The sequence below is a fragment of the Corylus avellana genome, chromosome ca8 (genome assembly GCF_901000735.1).
Source record: "Corylus avellana chromosome ca8, CavTom2PMs-1.0".
Classification (NCBI taxonomy): Eukaryota; Viridiplantae; Streptophyta; class Magnoliopsida; order Fagales; family Betulaceae; genus Corylus; species Corylus avellana.
In genome coordinates, this window is record NC_081548.1 from 2,414,325 (window position 1) to 2,436,813 (window position 22,489).

Consider the following 22,489-nt stretch of genomic DNA (forward strand, 5'->3'; position numbering starts at 1 on the left):
TCCTTTCTCAACTTGATTTTCAAACTCTGAAATGAAAAGCTATCTATAGATACTAAACTGTTGAGACCTTGATTGGGTACAATCCAGAATAAAAGCTGCATCAAGCATACCAAATTGCACCGGGATGATCATAGGAACAAGCTTCATAATGCCATCCTTTTTTTTTTTTGGTGGGGGGGGAGCTAAAGGAGAAGAAAGAAGCATATTGCATGAGCTATTAAATTTTAAAAATCATCAGTCTTGGTGGTCATTAGAAAAGATCACTTGACACCTTTTGGAACTATTCCAAAATGTAATTCAAATCTTGTCAAAGAATTCAACTACTTCGGAAGTTTGAAACATTTAGTCTTTCCAATTCATGTGCCATGAAAGAATATCTAGTCAAGCTGCAACCACAGATACAAAGGCTATATAGGAAGAAACAAAAAGAAGCTATTATTCAAACTCACCTTCTCTGCACCCTTAATTAAAAAATAACCTCCATGATCGAAATCACAATCACCTTTCTCAGCTTCTTTCATCCAGCACAGGTCAGACTTCACCATAACAGGGATCCTCCCGATTATGATATCCCTATTATCTTCACTTACAATACTCCTGTCAATATATTGATCTTTTCCAGTTTTAAACTTGTCACTTCTTACAAGTTTTTGAGTATAAACCTGGTAAATTACATGAGTGAAACACACCATTAGATAATAAATTATTGTCAGCAGATAATGACAAACATACATAATATAATATACACAAAGAATTCGTCAAATTACAATATTTGGCAGCATACTTCCCTGCAGGATCCTTTTCTTAAAGAGTTCTCACTTTAAAAAAAGCAACCAGTAACTGTGTCATATTTTTCAGAAAGAGGGTATAAAGTACAAAAACAAACAAAGAAAAAAAAAAAAAAAGATAAAAAATAGCAGTTTATTTGCACTTAATAAGGAATAATACCATGTCCTGTAGAGGAGGAACATAATGACAAATCAGGATATAAAAACGGTTGTGTTCAAAGAACAATCAACAGAACAATGTTGCACTGGTTAGTTCAACTTTTAAGCCAATCATGTAATCAACCATCACACATAAAAATAAATAAATAAATAAAATAAATAAAATTATTGCTAGTAAGGGCCAAGTCAGTCGAGGAGATAAAAGAGAGCAAACACTCGTGCACCTAACCAACTTCAGCTAGGCACTTGGATTACCTCATATCCTGAAAAGCAATGAAGTGGTGCATTTTTTACTAACACAGCATAATCTAAGAACTCCACTATCCTCTACTAAAATAACAAAAATGTTAAATCAGCATTTACTTAGCTAATGCATACGGAAATAATGATACAAAACCTAGCCATGAGATGGGACAGTTATATCATCAACCCAAATGCCAAGCACTTGTCAGAATGAAATGGGAAAAATTGTATTAATTTAATGGTATTCACCTGAACACGAATATTCACTTTCATCTTTGATGAGTATGTCATGTTCTGAAGCCGGGCATGCCTAGGAAGCATATCGTACTCCTTCCCATTTCCATCACCACTCTCACTACCCCAGAAGTTTGGCTTTTCAAGATCGACCTTCCCAAACCTAACCGAAGCATATCGCCACTCACTCTCTCCTTTCTTTGATGGATCATAGCCAGGCTCAACTACCATCTCACCAAAAGAATCAATGATCTTCTGGAGGTTATTTTTTATGAAATCGTTATACGAGTTGATCTGATGACTGATCAGACCATACTCGTTAAAGAATGACATTGCTGCCTTCTTACAAAAACTACTAAGAAACTCTTCATCCAAATCATGGATGCTACTTGAGTCAAGAAATTCGTCATCATCTAAATCCATATCTTCCTTGGCATCTGATGACACCCCCATCAGCTTCAAAATCTGTGACAGAAAACAAGGACAACAAGATTAATAATAAAATTAAACCCATTTAAGGGTGCATATTAAACACCCTAATGCCCCCACTTACCCGTGGAGACACCAGTGGCAAAGAAAAGAAAAATAAAACTTACACCCATTGAGTCCATTCAGCAGCTGAATAGAAACCATTTCTTGTTTTCTCATGACAAAATAGAGAAACCACAGAGACAAAGCATGCAAAGTAAATTTTCCAAAAACTCGTCATATACCCAAAAGCCCAAGCATAAAGAAATCAACATACCGACGCAAGAAATGCACCACTTTATTCCCCTGTCATCTGACTCTCTCTTTTCAAATTGTGTAAGAGGCAGCTTCACATTAATCAATTATTGACTCTAATCCCAAAAGATCAAAGACTGACTTCCAAACAGACATCTTCAGCACGCCTCTTTAATGTCATAACCCTTATGTATCTTAGTCAAGTACATAACTTTTTAGATACAAACAGACCTCTAGAAATGCTAAAAATGTGTTCATATTTGCGCTACTCACAAACTAAACCTTAAACCTTCAAACACTAAGAAAAATCACATTTTTGCATAAGCTCTAGACCCCAAGCAGCAAAATATAAGCAAAATGAAACAAACCCACATGCAAAAAGCAACTTCTTCCTCTACCCTTAAACTTTTCCTTCCCAAAACAAAGCGCATTCTGAACATATTTGGGGACTTGGCTTTTCCTTTTCTTACTTCCTTTCCAAAACACCACAAATAAATAAAAATTAATCATTTCCTGAAACCAATCACTTCACATCCACCAGTTGCTTTCAACAACGTTCTTCATACTAAAATCTGATGCTTTTTCCCCGAAACTCCAACTTAATCATTAAAAAAAAAACAGACAGAAAAATATAATTTGTATTATGAGAGAGAGAGAGAGAGAGAGAGAGAGAGAGAGGCTTACCTTTTAGCTTTCTGTGAGTGTGATTTAGCTCGAAGACAAAACCCTAAACCCTTCTCCGTTGAAATCTTCCCTATAGGACTTCCAAAAAAAAAGCCCAAAATTAGTGATTTCTCGGGCTTTTACACTCCCTACTACACAATGTGTGTGCCATTTCTAGGGTTTTTTCACACTACACTCTCACTTTCACAGAGGAATCGGTTTGGTGAGAGTGTAGACGAAGACGACGAATGCTTTGAGAGTAACGTCCCCGGAATCGGAACTGACCCACTTTTGTTGGGGGGGGTGGGGTGGTAATGGGGTCCTCTTTGGGACCAAAAGGACGATTTTGTCTTCCTCACGCGAGTTGGAGTCACGACTCACGAGAGTAGTAGTGCGGTACTGCGCGAATAGAAGGAGGCCTAAAAGACGCATGTGTCCTTTAAGGGTCAAAGTCAATGCTTGGTTGGGTGAGTGGATTTGTGATTTAGATGATACTTTGGTAATTTTGAATGTCAGTGAAAGAGTCCGTTGGTCAAGGACTCAAGGGTACGGAGAGAGAAGACCAATAATGTGAGGATAGAATGGGAACAACATTGTGTGTAGTGCATACCAAGATCAATATGCTGCCACTTTAATAATTTTTCTTGTGATTTTGAAGGATGAGAAATGGAAAAATGCTTATTTTTTTCTTATAATTCTTTTCTCATATTTTTTTTAAAAAATTATTATTGAATTTGTACTTCGGTCTAGATCTCACACATAGGCCTCAAATTTAATAGTAATTTTAAAAAGCGGGAGAATGAGAGAATGTACTATCTCATAAGAAATGCAATGCTTTCTAAGTTTTTATTAGGTTAAATACATTTTTGCCCATGTAGTTTAACAATTATATTTTTTGTTCCCTCGGTTTTGTATCATAAATGGTACCTAAATAATAGTTAAAAATGAATATGGTACTTTTATCTAAATTTCGTCCAAAAATTGATAGAAATTCACATCAGCGCCCCATAGCCCTCTAGGTGGTTCAACCACCCCTAAGGGTTAATCCTAAATTTTTTATTTTTTATTTTTAATTGGCCTTTTGAGGTGGTTCGGCCACCCTAGGCCAAACGGGGGTAGCTAAAGTCACCCCCAAACCGGCCAAGGGTGGCTGGAGTCACCCCTTTTCTGTTTTTATTTAATTTAATTTTTTAATGTTTTTAATCATTTTAGATTTTAAAATTTTTATTTTTTTCATTTTTAATTATGTATATGGACAGATGTCAAGTTTTTTGGTGTGCTGATGGATTTTCGTCAATTTTTTAACAGAATTTAGACGAAGGTATCATCTTCCTTCTTAACTATTATGTATCATATGTGATACAAAATGAAACCGATGGGACAAAAAAATAAAACTGTTAAACCGCATGAGACAAAAAAGTATTTAACCTTTTTTTTTTCTTTTACAAAAGTTAGCTCTAAAGTGATGTTTCATCGTCTCATGTGATAGTAACACATTTTTCAAAATACTAAATTTTATTCATGATGGCACATTATTTTAAAACTATTTTATATATAAAAGTAAGTAAAACACTTCTCTTTTAACATTATACGTTATGAATTCATTTTAATACCACATAACATATTGACACATAACATATTGACAGGTATTTGGCTTTGTTTGTTAATGATTTTTTCATTCTCTCATTTTTTTTTTCTCAAAATAAAGACATTAACAAACAACCTAAAATACAAAACATTAAAAACAATTTTCACCTTGGCGTTACATCAAACATTTTTTCAAAAAAAAAATTAAAAAAAAATACCCACGAAAAAGCATTAACAATCATAGCCTTATAGTTTTGTAATGCTTGTATGATTGTATCAATAATTGGGGTTGTAAGACTCAAAAGCTTCATTTGTTTACCAACTTTGAAGGCATCATCACTAATGAGCACACATATATCTAATCATGCAAACACATATTCACGAAGGTATAGTTTCTTAAATAAACGCAAATTTATTTGCGAAATTTATTAAAATGATGTTATCTTACAATCAAATATAGCAAAAATGTAAATGAGAAAATTTCGATTCTTCATAACATCATAATTAGTTGATACATGAAATGAAAGGGAAAGTAGGCTTCAATCAAGGCGGCGTAGGAGGTACTCAACTTGCACAAGCTTGGTTAGAGGCATCACCCACTCCGCATAGAGGCGAGAAAGAACTGATGGATCAACCTTGTACTTCCCGTTGCTGCCATCAGTCGAGTTCAAAGTCACTTCTTGCCCAAACACCATGGCCTTCTTGGCAACTCTCTTCTTCACTGCTTCTTCTACGCTCTCAACTGTCAACAGTTTCATCAGAGCATCTCTGTTCTGAAACAACCAACAAATTATCATACTAAGATGCATAATCATTTGGCCTGGTTGGATAAAAACACAAGCTCCATTTGTTAACTCCTTTTTTGGGTGTTTTTTGTTTCAAATAATTGTATTTAGTACACTGTCATATAACTAAAATGACTTGATAATGAAAAATAGTCAAATTGTATAACAGTCTACTAGACTTTGCCATTCAACTGTTATTTTGTTTTTTGTTCGCCCGAAAAGGCAAACACCGATTGATATCAATGCAAAAAGAACAAAGGACGATTCACTATCCTTGCAGCCACTGATATCAGTCATGATAAAAGCCTATGGTGAGAAGATGGTTCACTGTAAACAAAGGATACGATATCAGAGTAAAAAAGAAAAGTGAGAAGGAGTTAACAAATGGAGCCTGTTATTTTCCCTTCAGAATTAGCACAAACTAGGAAAATAAGATTTTCTTACAAAAATTTCAACAATATCTTCTCATTTTTCTCAAATGCTTGTCATGGAACTCATCATTATAAATATGATAATAATGAATTTAACTAATTGTTTTGCTGTAATGTTTAATGATTCATCCATAATACCTTGGCACGAATTGCAGGCTCATATTCTTTAGGGGATTCCTTGAATTTTACCTCAGCTACGAACTTTCCATAATGAATCCTTCTGGAAAGGGCCTGCAGGTAAAGGTCATATTACTCCTTATCAAAATATGATAAAAAAACACTCCTTTCTCATCCAGACATCTTCAAAACCTGAACTTACCAAATAAAAAGAAAAAAAAAAAAAAAAAAAGAGACTTTGCACAAGAAAGGGTGTCCAATTGATCATCAGCAGCCGTAAGGTGGTAACTTTGACAACAGCATAGTACAAAACGACGGAAAAGTTACACAACGGAGACACCTTTACCTGTAAACACACAAGATCGCTAGCAGCAGTTGCAGCATAATTGCCATCATCACCCGGGACAGCAAACAATGCAAGCAGTTTATCAAAATAGAAGTCCCATATGGACTTGTTTATGTTAATGGAAGCGGCTGATGGATGCAAAACCTATAATGGGAATTAGATCAAATGAAAATTGACCTTATCAAAATTGAAAAGCAAAAACCAGAGTGTTGGGCATGTCATTACCCCCGTATGGTTTTGAGATGGCACAAGGGAGGCTGGTAAATCTTTTGGAAAAAATGGATTTTCTTCTGGGCTTGTAAATCTACCAGCCTGCAACATTCCAAGTCATGTTAGCAATAAAACTGAAGTAAGGAGTGATAGCATGATCCAAACCCGACAAGGCACTTCTGACTCATTGCCGTGGGTTTACCAAGTTTACATTTGACATTGGCTTATGAATAAAAAAAACATAAACATCCAGGACACATAAATTAAAGAAGAGAAGGCTAAAACAAACTAAATTAAGTCCAACGGAGAAATTTATTAGTTCAGTGTTAAGATTTTCAGATCCTGTGTTGAAATTATGGCTGACAATTTTTTATACGAATCACGAACCTAACACAAAATTAGCAAGTTAAGGTTGAAGGGTATAACATATTTAATTAAATGGGTTGCGTTAGAGTTTATCTATATAGTTTATACTTATGTTTTGATATGACTTGAACCCAACATGTGACATTTAAGTCTGAAATTGTTTGACATGCCGCCCGCGAATTCGACACGAATCCACTGCGAAATTAGCAAGTTAGGGTTGAGGGGGGTCTAGCCCATTTAATTAAATTAATCGAATAAGGGTTGACCTATATAGTCTTAAATCCATGCTTCGACACAACCCGAACCCAACAAGCAAACACGAATTGCCATCTCTAATTGAAATGGTATTGGCTTGGGGTACTCTAAAAATCTATTTTGCTATTAGTCTACTCAAGGTGCTAAAATCTAATTCAAGCATTGGGATGCAAAGGCCCTGTTTGTAAAACAACATGGCACAACACGGCACTGATCATGCATTTTAAATAATTAACAAAAAATAATAATAATAATAATGATTAGTATTGAAAAGTTGAAAAATTTTGTTTTGTAATAATTTTTTGATTTGAATAATAATAAAAAGTAAATAATGTTATATAAAAAGTAAGAATGTTTTTATGTTAATTTTTTGAAGAAAAAAAAATTAAATGAATAGTGTTTAGGGGAGTGGTGGTGTTTACCAAAGGCTTGACAAGCCATTAACACCATCTTTGAAGCCGCATTGTAATTAAAAAATTGGTTGCACATTGTTCAATTAAATACTCACCAAAGAATACAACCATATCAAATTAAACTATAGAATAATGTTAAGAGAAAGACCTATGCTTTCTTTGTATCGACTCTTAAAATTATCATTTGATCAAAATTTACAAATTTATTGATAGTTTTAAAATACACATTAATTTTGAGATGACACAAAGAAGACATGGGTCTTCCTTTTAGACTTTACCCTAAACTATATCCTTTGCTATGAAGCATGCATTGTCAATGATGCACCTAGAGAAACAATAAGCGACAAGGTCGTGGATATAAATAGGCAAGAGTTTCAAAGCAAGGGCTATATCTTTTCCATGGAATTAAATCATGAAAATACTTTTCTAAAACAAAACCTAAATATAGAGAAATAAATTCCAGTACCTAATTTTTACTTATCAAAAAAAAAATATAGAGAAATAAAATCCTGTAATTTTTTTTAAGATAAGCTTGATAATTACTTTAAATGACTCAAAATATATCATCTCAGAATATCAGTTTCAAAAGTATCTTTATTTTTTTATTAATTCATTATAATTTATATGTTTTTAAGTTATATATTCAAATTATAAAATTTGAATCAATTAATTTAAAATAATAACAATTAACAATTACCGTAGTGGGGGTTTTCTTTTTAATTTATAATTTGATATCTCATAATATAAAATATCATCCACATTGTCGACAGCAAAAGAACAGAGAAAAGTGACCCCTCGTCGTCCTCGATGGGCCCAAATATTGAGGCGGTGGATTCCACATATCCACACGCACAACGCGGACCGTCCGATACACGACAAGCCCAATATACGGAATCTTTCGTACCAAACGATACCGAATAAAACGAACCACGACATGGAAAGAGACAGAACGAAAGTGGGGTTCCACGAGACCACCTTGAAAATCAGAATGTGATTTTAAATGGTTAAGAGTGCATTTCACACTTCCATCTTGCAAATTAAAATGTGATTTTAAATTAAATTATAGAAAATATATTATTTAGAAGTGTGTTTTTAAAAAATTGTAATATTAGAAAAAAAAAAAAAATTGCAATTTGAAAATAGTGATAATACTAGAAAATCTCAACACTTTTTTCTAAATTTTTTTTCTTCAAATAATCTGGTCCATTCAATAAATATATATATATATATATATATAAATGTGAGGTCCAGATCATTTGGGAAAAGAAATTTGAAAAAAAAAGTGTTAGAATGCCTAACATCCCCATGAAAATGTATATGAATGCATTTTTAAAAACACACGATTATAAATGTTAGATTCAATTTTAGAGGTCAAATTACAATTCTGCAATAAAATTGGTATTTTTGAAATGAAAAGAAAAAAAGCTAAGGTACCAATTTTTTTTTTTATCAAGAGATGAATACTAAAATAATGTATAGCATATTTATTGGTAACAGTAGCATTTTTCTTGATTTTGATCATTTTCAATAAATAAATTTCACATCACTTTGGCACCCATGATATAAAATTTTGTACCCATTTTTAAATGAGGCATGTTACACAATCATTTTTCAACCATCTGATTTTATAAATTCAATAGATCAATCATTAGATTTGTAAACTCATGTAAATTCTATACAAATTCAATAATAGATTCATCCATTCATTATGAAGATGGTTAAAATATAATTAAAAAATAATGAATTCTATCGTTTCTTATTTTTTAAATCGTTCATCTTAAAATCACAAACACCAAAAAGACCCTTAGTGCAAAATTTTAATTTGGTGGTTTTAATAGGTAAATTTTTCTAGGCCTTCAAACCGATATTATTATTTTTATAATCACACTTTTAATCAACAAAATAAATAGTAAAAAAAAAAAACTCTACAGTAAATTTTTTTTACAAAAAAGGCATTTGTGACAATAGATCCAGTAATGGGCCGAGGCCCATAATAGCACATACCTTAGCTTGGAGGGCCTCAGTTTCATGAGCAACGAACTGAGCCAAGGAGCCAGTAAAGCCAGGAATTTTAGCGTAAGAGGCACTGTAGGTGGGAGAATTGATGGGGAAGCGAGCCCGCTCAATGAGGCCGAAAACGATTGTGTCTTCTTGGCGGATCAACGACTCTCGCACGGACTCGATCGTGGGCGCATTGGCCGAACCGGAATCCGAGAGTGCCTCCGCCATACAATTACTATCTCTGACAACAACACCATGATAAAACAGAAAAAGAATCAGTAATTGCACCACCATGTTTACGCGATTTTCGTTCTTTTTCTGTCAAAAGACCGAGAAGGCCAGAAGCAGAAGCAGAAGAAGAAGAAGAAGAAGAAGAAGAAGAATGCAAACATTGATAAAGTTGAGGAAAAAAATCTCTACCGCAAGATTTTCGTTGCCTTAATTAGAAGTCAATTTGCTACTACGAAAGGTCTAAGAGATAAAATACCTTGAATTCGGAGGAGAACAATTAAACAGGCTGCAATTAGTGAGAAAGAGCCGGGAATGACGGCGATGGGGGTGGGTGAATAGAGCGGCTTTTGCGTGTGGTCCTGGCGTAGCGTGGTTGGGGGGTCGGCAAGCACTTGCTGAAGAAGGTATTTGGCTTTTCTTTTCCTTTTCTTTCCTTTATTTTATTTTTTTATTCGGTTCGTGACAAAACGTGGCTTTTCTTTTACTTGGGTGGGGGGGAATGTTGGAATATATATAATATTCTTTAAAAAAAAAATAAAAAAAAAAAGGTGTTGGAATATATAATAAACATTCATATAGTTTATGTAAATAATTAACGTATTATAATTTAAATTTAAATACATTAACTTAATTTTTTTAAGTTGATTGGTATTTCCGAAGAACTGATCTTTTAAAATGAGATGTTTGGATCGCGTAAACGGAGCAGCTTCCTGTTTTTTTAAGTAAGAAAAAGTAAAATGCATTAACAAACAACTTGGAATACAAAATAATAGAGTAATTTTAAAAGTCTTTCTTTTATGTCTCTTAAAAATTAACTGTCACAAGCTCATTGTAATTTTAAGAGATACATCATCTTTGGAGAAACACAAAATTAATACAAGAGAGACTTATAGCATTACTAGAATCAGTGGCGAAGTCAGCCATTTTATATTGAGAGTGCCGCTAAAAATTTTTTGGCGTCTTAAAAATTTTCTCTATTCTAAAAATTTGATAATTCACACAATATATGCATCACAAAAAATATTTATAAAAGTTCATAAATATGCGCTCAAATTGCCATGGGTTAAATGGGGTGCGGGGGAAGGGTTATTGTGTCTTAGGAAATGGGTAGGTAAAATTGTAAAAAGAATTTTTTCTTTATTTTATTTTATTTTATTTTGAGGGTGCCTTGGGTTAAAAAAAAATTAAAATCCTTGGGGGTAGCAACGTGGCTCTGCCACTGACTAGAATAATGCTATAATTACTCACTTCTTTAAATAATTTCAAAAGTTTCTCGTGTTCTCAAAAAATAAGGTGACTTTTAAAATTATCATTTAATCAAAATTTAATAATAATTAATCATAAGTCCAATGGTGATTTTAAAAGCTACATTATTCTTGAAGAGATACGAGAGTGACTTCTAACAACTCAACTTCTTTATACAATTTTTTCACTCATAGGTGACTTTTAAAACTACTATTAGATATAAAATGAAACTTTATCGAATTTTGATCAATAGTAGCTTTAAAAGCCACCTACGGGTGTGAAAAAATTGTGTAAAAAAATAAGAATAAGTGTAGCATTCGTAAAAAAAAAAAAAAAAAAAAAAAGGGGCCAGCTCAAAAGTTTTATCAAACCAACTGTATCTTTTGGTCTGCTACAAAAACCAAAACCACGGCTTTGTTTGATAACATTTTTTCCTTCTCCTTTTTGTTTTCTCTATTTAAAAGAAATACATTAACAAATAACCCAAAACACATAAACCTAAATGTCAAATCAGAACACAACCCCATGTAAAAAACAATAACAAGAAGAGCCTACATTTTTTGTGGAACTTTTATTGGACCAGACATTTATTTGATCCATTTTCAATTTTTTTTATTGTTTTCATTTAGTATCGTATCAACTGCATTGGAGAGTTTATTTGGCGAGATGGTTTTTCAACTTTTTCCCCCATTCCATTGCTGTTTCTGTAAATCTATCAAGCTCTGTCCTCTGCCATATGCATAGAACCAAGTGAGATCCGGAGTTGTTGAATAATGATCAATGTGCGAGTGGCTTTGAGCAATTCATTATTGCATTGTCGATGCAATGCATGCATGCATGCAACCAAGAAAACTACACTCGTATTTCCTTAAACAAAATCCACTCTATTGCATTTCTTAAAACCGTATATATTATTCTTCTCATTTGTCATCACTACACCTTGTACAAGCAATATCACAGTGTTTCAAACCCAAAAGCCAAAATAGATACAGTAACTCATCATCACAGACCAAGTAAAGTTACACATGCATGGTGGCTTTAACAAAATCTCACTCAAAAGCTATCGTTTACAATTTGAAGCTTACCTACATAATTAAGAAGTTTCTGAATCAGGTTGGGAACTAAGCCGTGAAGGCCCTGGAACATGTTGAGAAATAAGTCGTGCAGTGTCTTTCCACCAAGAAGCTTCTATTTCTTTCTCACGGAGCTTGTGCATAGCACATTCTAGAGCAGCTTCTAGCTCTTTTATCCGTTCTTGCTGCTTTGCTTCCAGTAGTTCATGCAACCTTCTCTGAAGTTCTGTGGGTGGAACTCCACAGTGAACTTCAGTACTGGCATTTTGAAGGTCAATTACCTCCCCAAAACTCGAACTACGGCTTCTGACAGAATCCGTATCGTCAACAGTCACCTGCCATCCTCAGTTTACAGATATTCAGAAATGCAACAGAGAAATTGTGTAGAACATACCAAACATCAGTTTACAGAGAGTTGGGAACTTGGTCAAATTTTCTGACTCAAAAATAAGGACATGTCTAAACTTGTTTTCTTATTAATCTTAAAGGTTGGGTATAAACTGAAAAAGGGAAAAATTTTGCACTTTGATGAATACTCCTTAATTGGTGGAGAGAATAAGGATCACAATAATTGCAGGGAATGATCGCCTAAACTCTTATAGTACCTTACTTTTGCAGAAGGCAATTATTATATCAATAATTGATGAGCTAAAGGTTACAATTAATGAAATTTTCAAAACGCAAAATATAGGTGTTCTACTTAGATGTATGACTCAAAATACCAGAGTAGAAGGAAGAAATGCACTTGTAAAATAAAAGCAAAACATAATGGAAAAAGGAGGAATATACTATGAGAATTTGGTGATCATCTCCAACCGATTTTGAAATACATGCACCCAGGTTGATGACTACAGAAGGGTTTCCACAAGTTCTGAAGGTAAAAACCCCTTCTATATAATTGCTAATCTTGTAATTTCCTTCCAAAAAACACATATAACACAAACACAATACATGGAGATAGCTTGCCTAATAATGAAAACGTAAAACAAGAAAATTTTCAAATCAATGTTTTGGAAATACTAAGAGATTCTGCCTCCTCCTTGGTGGTACCAACACTGGGTAACAGCCATTTAAGAGAGACGTTTCTCTAATACACACAAAATCATTGTAAATGAGCTTTCTGAGTTTAATTGGCCAACTCACAGACATACAGGCATCAATCACAAAGGAAGTAAAAGACAGACCGAAATATAATTCCATGTACCTTTATCCTTTCCTGTAGTGGATGTTTCAACGAATTATCTCTATCCAAGCGGGTCTGCAAACGCTCCAACTCAGCTTCAAGTTCTGCCTCAAGTTCATCCATTCCTTCTACATATTCATCTTGTTGAAGTGTAGATGAATCTGGTACATATTCATCTTTTAAAGGCTGATCATGTACCGTAATGGTTCCTGAATCTGGTAATACATATGATGTTGTTTGTGACTGAAGTGAAAGCCAGCTGTTAAAGTTTGAGCCTTCTTGTACATCAGTGGTGGAATAGGCAAGAGTGTCAATTGACTCAAATGACTTATGCAGTGCATCCTTCCTTTGCAAATCGTCTTTGACATTTTGAAGAAGCATTTCCATTTCCGTACGCAACTCAACCATCTTAGTAAGTTCAGTTTTACTCGCTGCAATGAGATATAGCAAACTACATCCCACTCCCAAGTTGAAAGAAGTATCTTTCCTACACTGTCCTGGATATATTAGAAGCATGTAAAAGATTTAATTCCTACATAGCAATACAAAATGATAACTGTAAGTAGAAAAAAGGACAAAAGAAAAATAAGACACTGTCACCAGGTCTTTTATATGAAATCATGCCCTCTCAACATGAAAAAAACAATCATCAGATGGCTCACATAAGGAGTATTTTGTTCCAAAAACTCGCTTGAATTATGACTTTTTTTGGGTTTGAGACTCTGAATTAAAACCTGCAAGTTCAAATATTCTCTCTCTCTCTCTCTTTAAACATCCCAAAGCATTTCACTCCTATGTAGATTTTGGTTGCTATTGAATGGTTGGTATTACAAAAGGAAGTTCATATGTTTGGTTTACCTAATGGTACTCAAGGGGATGAAGGCTAAACTTTATGTGACGAGAAAAACAGAGATAGCGATGCAACTGCACAGAAGCTCATACATTTTTAGCAATCAAAGATACGGATGTGTGCTATAGTACTAACGTCATGATGAAATCAGTGTGGTACCATTGTCTTAGTCTAGATAACAAGATTGTGTGTATGGTAGTTGTCTATTTAAAAACTAAGCAGAAATAAATGGTAATATTTAGGAACAAGTTAGACAGTGTGAGAACTCGAATCTTTGGCTCATGTTCTATTTGTCAAAGACCTGAAATCATCCATATTATGCTGCATTTATTTACAAAATCAATACAATCTGGACTAATTGATTCTCACCCACAATGCATTAAACATAAAATTGTGAGACCCATCCTACGGCATACAAAAAAATAAGCACAATCAACACAAGCAAAGTACCAACAATCATAAGTCAATTTCTTAAAAAACCAGTCAGTACATAGAGGAGTATATCAAATGGAACAATAATATGTCTCTTTATTTTTCTGAGCAAACAATCATATTTCCCAAAAGGGTAAAATGCATCGACAACCATTATGATTTAATACAACTTTATTGACATTTCCCATTTTTCCAATCAGGACCCTTTGATATCCAATTGTTCTAATTATCTATTTCCATCCCCTTTATGTTAAAATCATTAACGGATATTGTTCACGTGATATGTAAGTGACTCACTCACCTATATCTCCGTAATCACACCCACGTGATGTCTAATGATTCTTATCTGACTAATTTTCGTTAATAGTTTTAAACGGAAAGTAGATGGAAGTAATTCATTAGAACAATTGGATACCAGTATACCACAAAAGGGTTTGAGTAGAAATACCGAAAACCCAATGCGTTCAATAGAAGTACATCAAACCACAAGACTCAAAGCAATCACAAATGACAAACCCGAGCCAAAGAAGCAAACAAACTCAAGCTCTGTCACCTGACTCCTCGCTTTCCGAAGCTGAGGGCGACGAGTCACCAGCATTCAGACTATTCATCGAACGCCTTGCACGCACCACAACATTCCTTCTCTCCTTGGCCCGCCTCAGCGCCGCCAGCCACCGCGCAACAATCCGGCGCGGAGACGAGCACTGGAGGCTCGTAGACCCGTCGCTGCGCCGCCGCCAATCCATGCCAAAATCGCCAACACAGTCCTCCTCCTCCTCCTCCTCGTCAGCGGCAAGTATGTCCGCGACGCGAATGCGTTGGTTCTTGGAGTCGACGCGAATTGAGTTTTGGGAGGGGGATTTAAAGAAGAGGCTCTGCTTCATCTGGGGATTGGGATCGGTGTCAGGTACAGCGTGTTGAAGAGGGGACTGAGTGGGGAATTGAATGCGATGAGAGGGTTTTTGAATTGCAAAGAAGAAAGAGGATTTGGAGGGAAAAGGTTTTCTCTAGAGGAGCGTTTGGTTTGCTCAATTTCAAAAGGTTTTTAAGTTTTTTAATACTATTTTATTTTAATTTTATCTTTGTTGTATGATTGATTGTATTTATAATACCAAACATGATTCATAAATGCTGACATCAATAGTGTCTCCGTGCTTTTAGTAGTTATTTGATTCAGAGCACCAAACGACTACGACCCGTCGACCCGAAAAGGACTTCAAATAACAGTAACTAAAATGTATTTCGTAATTTGCAAATAGTTTTGTATTTTAAATTATTTATTACTAATTTAATATATATATGTTTTTAATTTTAAAAATTAAAAAGTATTTTCAAAATCGTTACCTATGAGATTTGTGATGCTTTTGTATTGTGAACACAGAGCTGACCTACACAAGTCCTTGTCCCCCAAAATTTTAAAATTACCTTTAAAATTTTACTCCTAAAATTTATAGATTTTTATGAAATGTCCCTCCAAAAACTAAATTTTTACATTTTGTCCCCGAACTTAATTGTCTAGTTTTGCCCCTATTGTGAACTTTAATGAATTTTGAATAAAGAAAAATGTTATTTTTTCATCTTTCATCTATTTTCTATCCGTCTTCATTCGTATTTTTTAAAAATTCATCATTCAATGTGTATAACTCATATATGGCTTACATGGGTCCTATAGATTCAATGTTGAATCTATAAAATAGATAAATGAGAGATGAATAAATAGTATATCATAAAAGATAGTTGGTTTGAAATTGTGTTATGAAGTTTAAAAAATGCTTTTAATACATAAAAATATGTGTCAAGCAAAAAAGTCAATTTGATTAAAAATTTAAAAACACGTTTTGACACTTTTGCTCTCAAAAAGGTCAAAACCAATCTTTGAAAAGAGAAATGCTACACTTTCTAATGGTTTTTTTTTTTTTTTTTAAGTTGGTTGTCAAATGATGTGTCAATATCCCATGAGTCGGTGACACATTTTTCTAAAGAAAAATTATTGTGGTCAATATTTTGTCCATATTTCTCCACTATCATCTTACAAATCAACCATTAAGTATTTTATATTTTGAATTACTTGTTAATGCTTTTTTTTTTTTTTTTTTTTAATACTTGACATGTTGGTTAGAATTAACAAATTAAATCTGCAATCTTTGCATCTTATAGTTATAGATAAATAAAATATTTGGGATACAATAGTTTTTATTATAATTATCTTCCAAATTAACGTGATAGTTCATAATTTGTGAAATAATTAAGAGCATATAGTTGATAAGTCAACTGCTAATTAATTATATTAACGAGTCATATTTTTTTTACTTAATTAACAAGAAATGTGTTTAATGTCATTCCCTTACGCATTCATTTGTCCATCGCTTTTGCAAATCTACCACATATTCAATAGTAGATTAGCACATTTCTTATACGGAGATGGATAAGAGATATATAAAATAATGAAAGCAAACATTTATCGATTAACAATACCATGTTTGAAATATTATGGAATAAATAGGGAAAGATACAAAGGCAAATGGCCAAATGATCATATTTATAGTGATTTTGGATACATCTAACGGTCCAAAATCATTTGATCTATATTAAACCTTTAGACGACTAGAAAACATTCAGATTTTCCATTGCCCTTATATGTGTTGCAAGCAGCTTTGTTGCCATTAGACCAATGGCTCTTTTATCCATCACTCAATTTCAACTTAGGGTTCGTTTGTGATTGCATTTGAGGGGCCTAAAAGTGCTTTTAACACACAAAAATCTGTTTGAAGAAAAAAGTACTCGTTTGGTAAAAAAATTAAAAGCGCTTTTAAGGGTTCAAAAAGCCTAAAATTGCCAAAACGCGCTTTTGGCAAAAGCTTAAAAATAAAGCTTTTGCTCAAAAGCTCTTTTGACTTAAAAGCTATATTTTTCAAATGCAATCCCAAACAAGCTATTAGTTTTCCTTCCAAAATTTTGGATTTATTTGAAATACGTAAATCTTTCAATTAACTGTGCACGAAAATTTTAGATATAAAGTAGATTTAATAATTATTTTAAATTCTCAAAATAACTAATAATTTGTTTCTTTGTCAATTTTTTTAGCACAGCCCTGTGGTAGAAAACTGCACAATCACTAAAATACAACTTTTTTTTTTCTTTTTTTTTTTTTTTTTTTAATTGGGATTCTATTATCAAAACAACAAAAGCTCAAAGATCATGGGTTACAGTGTGAATAATGCACTCAGGGACTTCTTCCCACCAGAAGTGATCCTCACTACACGTCAGCCCATATTTGGCAAGAGTGTGGGCTACTACGTTGAGTACGTTACCAGTCCTCTTTACAAGTTTACATGGCTTACCTCCCAATTCTGCATACTATTGAGAGGCTTTGCATCATTAATTACTATTCCATATCTACTCCAATAATTATCTTCCATGTTCAGAGCTTTAACAACCTCGAGTGAGTCCCCTTCTAAGATAACTTTAGAAAATCTCATACCTACGTGTTGTTACCATGCACAATAATTAATAAACAATATAGAATCGAAAAGAGAGAGATTAAGAGAGAAAGTCGACACACAGATTTACGTGGTTCAGCAATTTACCTATGTTGACAAAAAGGCGGCTGTATTTTTACTCATAATGATTCCGAGTTACAGCATACATATGTATAGAAAAACCCTAAACTCTACTTGTACGGACTTATTAAGAAAATCTCCAAAATACCCCGTACCATACCCTGCTCCATGAACGTCGCTTCACTCCGCTCTCGTCTACTTGGTCTTTCACTGGTATTAATATGAGCCACCAATTCCAACACTATGCACGCTTCCACCGTCTTCCATGCTGAAATTGCTTCCACCGTTGTAGGGTCAGTGATGCTAGGTTTGGTTGTTGCCATGGATGCCAACACTCTTCCTTCATGGTCACGGGCAATGTATCCAAAACCCATTCTGTTCCCGGCGACGTCAAGGGTTGCATCCCAGTTTATTTTAATGAAGCCTTCCTTTGGTTTAGTCCACTTCGCAGTCGCCAGTTCTGACTGCTTCGCATTTGTTGTCCTCCTCCCAGCTTTTGCTTTCTCAAAACTGTCGAGCTACCCCATCGCTGTATTCATGATACTGTTTGGCAACGACAAATCCCCCCCCCCCCACAAAAACCATGTTATTTACGCCTCAACCAAATAAGCCGAGCCACAACCGCAACTCTCTCCAGCTCACCTGCCTCCAACTTCTCCACCAAACTCAAAAAAAAATCATGAATCCAACCTCCATTATGGGACACTTTTGGACTTTATTGCTACATATGGCCCACACATCTCGGGCTGCTTCATAGTTCCATAAGATATGCTCCACTGACTCCTCTTCTTGGCAGCAAATAGGGCATAAAGAGTCCTCCGTAACTCCTTTTTTATGGAGATTACACTTCGTCAGAATGATATTGTTGCATGCCTTCCAAAGAAACATCTTTGTTACTGTAGGCATCCTCATATTCCATACTATCTTCCAAATATTGTTGTCACCCACCGGAATTGAGCTGCTGCTATGACTGGCTTCTATTCGATTTTTTGCAATATAGTATGCACTCCGCACTGTGAAATCCCTGTTTTTTGTCTCCACCCATACCAATCTATCCTTTTGTCTATGTGGGCATATTGGTATGTTACTTACAATGATGGCCTCTTCTGCATGAAGCACCTCATTTAGCAAAGGGATATTCCACTAATTGGTCACTGGGTCAATTAAGGAACTGACTTTTGTTTCACTGTCAAGTATCTGAATGGGTGTTTGTATTGCATAGGTTGAAGATGAAGGTATCCACCTGTTGCCCCAAATATTAATCGAAGTACCATCTCCAACCCTCCATATCAAGCCCTCCTCAAGCAACTTTTTAGCATTCCATATGCTACGTCACGCATAGGACGAATTACGCCCTAGCTCCGAATTAAGAAAGCAACCATTCGAGTAATACTTCTGACGGATGGCTCTAGCTGCCAAAGTCATAGGCTGCTGCAACAATCGCCAACCTTGTTTGGCTAGTAATGCCATATTGAAGCTTTCAATATCCTGATATCCCATCCCTCCTTTCTCTTTTAGTCTGCCCAATATCTCTCAACTCATCCAAGCAATCTTGGTCTCCTTGTCTTTTTGCCCCCACCAAAAGCTTGACATCATTGAATTAATGTCCTTACACACTGATTTAGGCAACTGGAAGACACTCGTAGTATATGTTGGGATGACTTGGATTACCGCCTTCAAAAGCACTTCCTTCCCTACTTGTGACAAAAACTTTTCTTTCCAACCATTAATCCGATCCCATATTTTCCCTTTTAAACCGGAGAAAGCTCCCACTTTTGATCGCCCAATCATTGCCGGCAGCCCTAGATACATCTCATAGTGGGTTGTAGAACTTACTCCTGCCATAGAGAGAATATGCTGCTTTGTCGCCCCCTTCGTGTTCCGGCTGAAAAATATAGATGTTTTCTCACGGTTTAATTTTTGTCCCGAAGCCATCTTATATATTTTTAAAATCTCTTGAATATTGACCCACTCCATAACGTTGGCTTTGCAAAAAAGAAGACTATCATTCGCAAAAAAATAGATGATTTAACCTCAAACCCCCTCGGACAATTGGCAACCCTGAGATCCTTCCATCACTAAAATACAACTTGGTACAATAATTGGATGTATTATTTATCATTACATCATAATGGGGCTGTTTGCAAAAAAAAACTTTATACTATGCATCTCAAAATCAACTCTTTAACATTATTATTTTTTAAATTACGTGTCAAAAAGTGACACGTCAGAAAATTTTCTAGCGTGTCATTTTTGGCATGTCAGAAAATTCTAACGTGTTACATCTGACATGTCAAAAAATTTTCGTTTCTGACACCTAAAATTTGAACGTCTGACACATGTCAAAAACGCCTCATCAGGAAAATTTTCTAACGTGTCAGACCACCTGACACGTCAGTAAACCCATGTCAGCAAAAAATTATTTTTTTGTAGTGCATTAATCACTTTTTATTTTTTTAAATTTTTTTTCTACTTTCAAATAAAAAAATAACTACAAAACAAATTTTTTTTTTTCACTTTTTATACAAAACATTCTTATTTTTTTCTTACATCAATCAAATTTTGCTTAATTCATATTTACTAACTAAATAACAATGTCCAATAATCTATGCATGTAAAATCAAGATGATGGTTCATGGTTAATAGGGACGGAGGAAAGGGGGGTCAAGAGGGGGTAAATGATTCTTCTTACCCACCCAAAATTTATAATACACCATATGAGAAATGTTTTGTTTATTCCCTTGGTCTTTCTCTCATCCTTATACTTTTTAAAATTATTATTGGATTTATGGGTTCCATGTGAGTCCACATATGAGATTATCAAAATAGAGAAGAAGAAGAAGATCGAGGAAGAAGAAGCTCAAGGAAGAAGAAGAAGTGCACCATCTCTGCAGAGATGGCAGAGATCACCATCTCTGCACACCATAAACACATGTACGTGTTTATGGTGTGCATCACCTGCATGGCAGCTCCTCACGCTGCCGTGCAGAGGAATTCTCAAAAAAAAAAAATTAATTAATTAATAAATTTTTAATTCAAAAACAAAATTCCAGAATTTTTTTTTTTTAAAAAAAAATTAATTTTTTAATTTTCTGACGTGTGTCAGAACTACCATGTCAGAAAATTTTCTGACGTGGTAATTCTCACACGTCAGGAAATTTTCTGACGTGGCAGAAATGCCATGTCAGAAAATTTTCTGACGTGTGAGACAGTAGAACGTCAGAAAATTCTGACGTTCTACCCACTGACACATCAGAATTTTTTTTTTCCTGTCACCTATGTTTCTGACAATCAACACGCGTCAGAAACGCCACGTCAGAAAATGCTAGTCAGAAAAAAATTGTTTTTTTTTTGTAGTGAAACATCGCCTTCCATGGTTTGAAATTGACGTGGGTCATACTATTTTTGTGCATAAGCTTTAAAGATATATGTTGCAATATGCAAGGTGATCTCTATTCATAGTGAATTACAATTAATTAAGAGTCTGTTTGGGATTGCATTTGAAAAATATAGCTTTTAAGTTAAACAGCGCTTTAAGCAAAAGCTTTATTTTTAAGCTTTTGCTAAAAGTGCTTTTTGGATCCTTAAAAGCGCTTTTAATTTTTTTTACCAAACGAGTATTTTTTTTTTCAAACAGACTTTTTGAGTGTTAAATGCATTTTTAGGTCTCTCAAACGCAATTTCAAACAGGCCATAAGGATGCATTTAGCATTGTGATTTCATAAACAAAAAGTATGATTTTAAACAAAATAGCAGACAAATAATCGTTTGGGATTGCCTTTTTTTAAAAAAAAAAAATTGTGATTTGAAATTGAATAAAATCTGTATTTTTCAAATCCCATGCAAAGTAATTTTTTTTGTTTTGTTTTTTTAAATGCATAATTTTAAAGGCTAAACTGAGATTTTAAATATTAAACTGTGATCTTGCCAAACACTTAATTTTAAAATCATTACTTTTAAATCGCATTTTTTGAAATCGCAAACACAAACGAATCCTAAAATGAATTACCCGAAGACACACCAACTATTAACCATCGACTACAACTACAAGCATAATCACATGTTTTGGTTTAAATTTCACCAAAGTTTGAACATCATTTACATTCATTATTAACAATGAGAATTCAGCATTATTACTAAAAACAAAATTATTAACAATTCCGTTTGAGAAGTTATAAGAAAAAAAAGAAAAAAAACTGTCAGCTACTTTGTACTCTTACTTTAAAATCATTTATCAAGTTATCATTAAAGCTTGCTAAAATTATTTATAAAATTCAATCTAATTTAATAAAGAATTAATTAATTTAATAAAGAATTAATGTAGAATTTTGCACTTTAAACACCTATATAATCCATCAATTCAATGCGTTACCCCATTCAATATGAGACTTAACTTATTAAGATGTCACACTTTCTTTGAATGTGCTATTGACCAAATGAGTATACAAGTAACACCATTATTGTGTTAGACTGTCATGTCAGTATTATAATATCAAAATGTAGTGTATATAACATTTATCCTGATACAATAGTTGATTGGTTGTGCAACGACAATAAACTAAAATAAAAATATAATTTTTAACATTTTTTTTTT

General features: G+C 34.0%; 3 protein-coding genes across 5 annotated transcripts; all 3 read right to left on the minus strand.

Moving 5' to 3' along the window:
* Positions 1–392: 392 nt before the first annotated feature.
* On the minus strand, positions 393–3,166 carry LOC132189025 (DNA-directed RNA polymerases IV and V subunit 2-like). The gene is made up of 3 exons (XM_059603500.1): positions 2,832–3,166; positions 1,440–1,889; positions 393–662 (listed from the first exon to the last, which is right to left on the minus strand). The coding sequence occupies exons 2-3, from the start codon at positions 1,875–1,877 to the stop codon at positions 408–410; spliced, it is 693 nt and encodes a 230-aa protein (XP_059459483.1). The 5' UTR covers positions 1,878–1,889; positions 2,832–3,166; the 3' UTR covers positions 393–407.
* A 1,652-nt stretch (positions 3,167–4,818) lies between these two features.
* LOC132190125 (chorismate mutase 2) lies at positions 4,819–9,982 on the minus strand. Of its 3 annotated transcripts, none has more exons than XM_059605018.1 (6): positions 9,809–9,982; positions 9,325–9,562; positions 6,302–6,388; positions 6,077–6,220; positions 5,752–5,844; positions 4,819–5,170 (listed from the first exon to the last, which is right to left on the minus strand). In XM_059605018.1, the coding sequence occupies exons 2-6, from the start codon at positions 9,547–9,549 to the stop codon at positions 4,937–4,939; spliced, it is 783 nt and encodes a 260-aa protein (XP_059461001.1). In that variant the 5' UTR covers positions 9,550–9,562; positions 9,809–9,982; the 3' UTR covers positions 4,819–4,936. The 3 variants fall into 3 exon arrangements, with proteins under 3 accessions (XP_059461001.1, XP_059461002.1, XP_059460999.1); XM_059605019.1 differs by lacking the exon at positions 9,809–9,982 and adding an exon at positions 9,742–9,805; XM_059605016.1 differs by lacking the exon at positions 9,809–9,982 and having other exon boundaries at positions 9,325–9,678.
* A 1,700-nt stretch (positions 9,983–11,682) lies between these two features.
* LOC132189905 (protein POLAR LOCALIZATION DURING ASYMMETRIC DIVISION AND REDISTRIBUTION-like) lies at positions 11,683–15,385 on the minus strand. The gene is made up of 3 exons (XM_059604740.1): positions 14,889–15,385; positions 13,075–13,550; positions 11,683–12,205 (listed from the first exon to the last, which is right to left on the minus strand). Exons 1-3 carry the CDS (start codon positions 15,217–15,219, stop codon positions 11,891–11,893), a joined length of 1,122 nt encoding a protein of 373 aa, XP_059460723.1. The 5' UTR covers positions 15,220–15,385; the 3' UTR covers positions 11,683–11,890.
* Between the last annotated feature and the right edge of the window lie 7,104 nt (positions 15,386–22,489).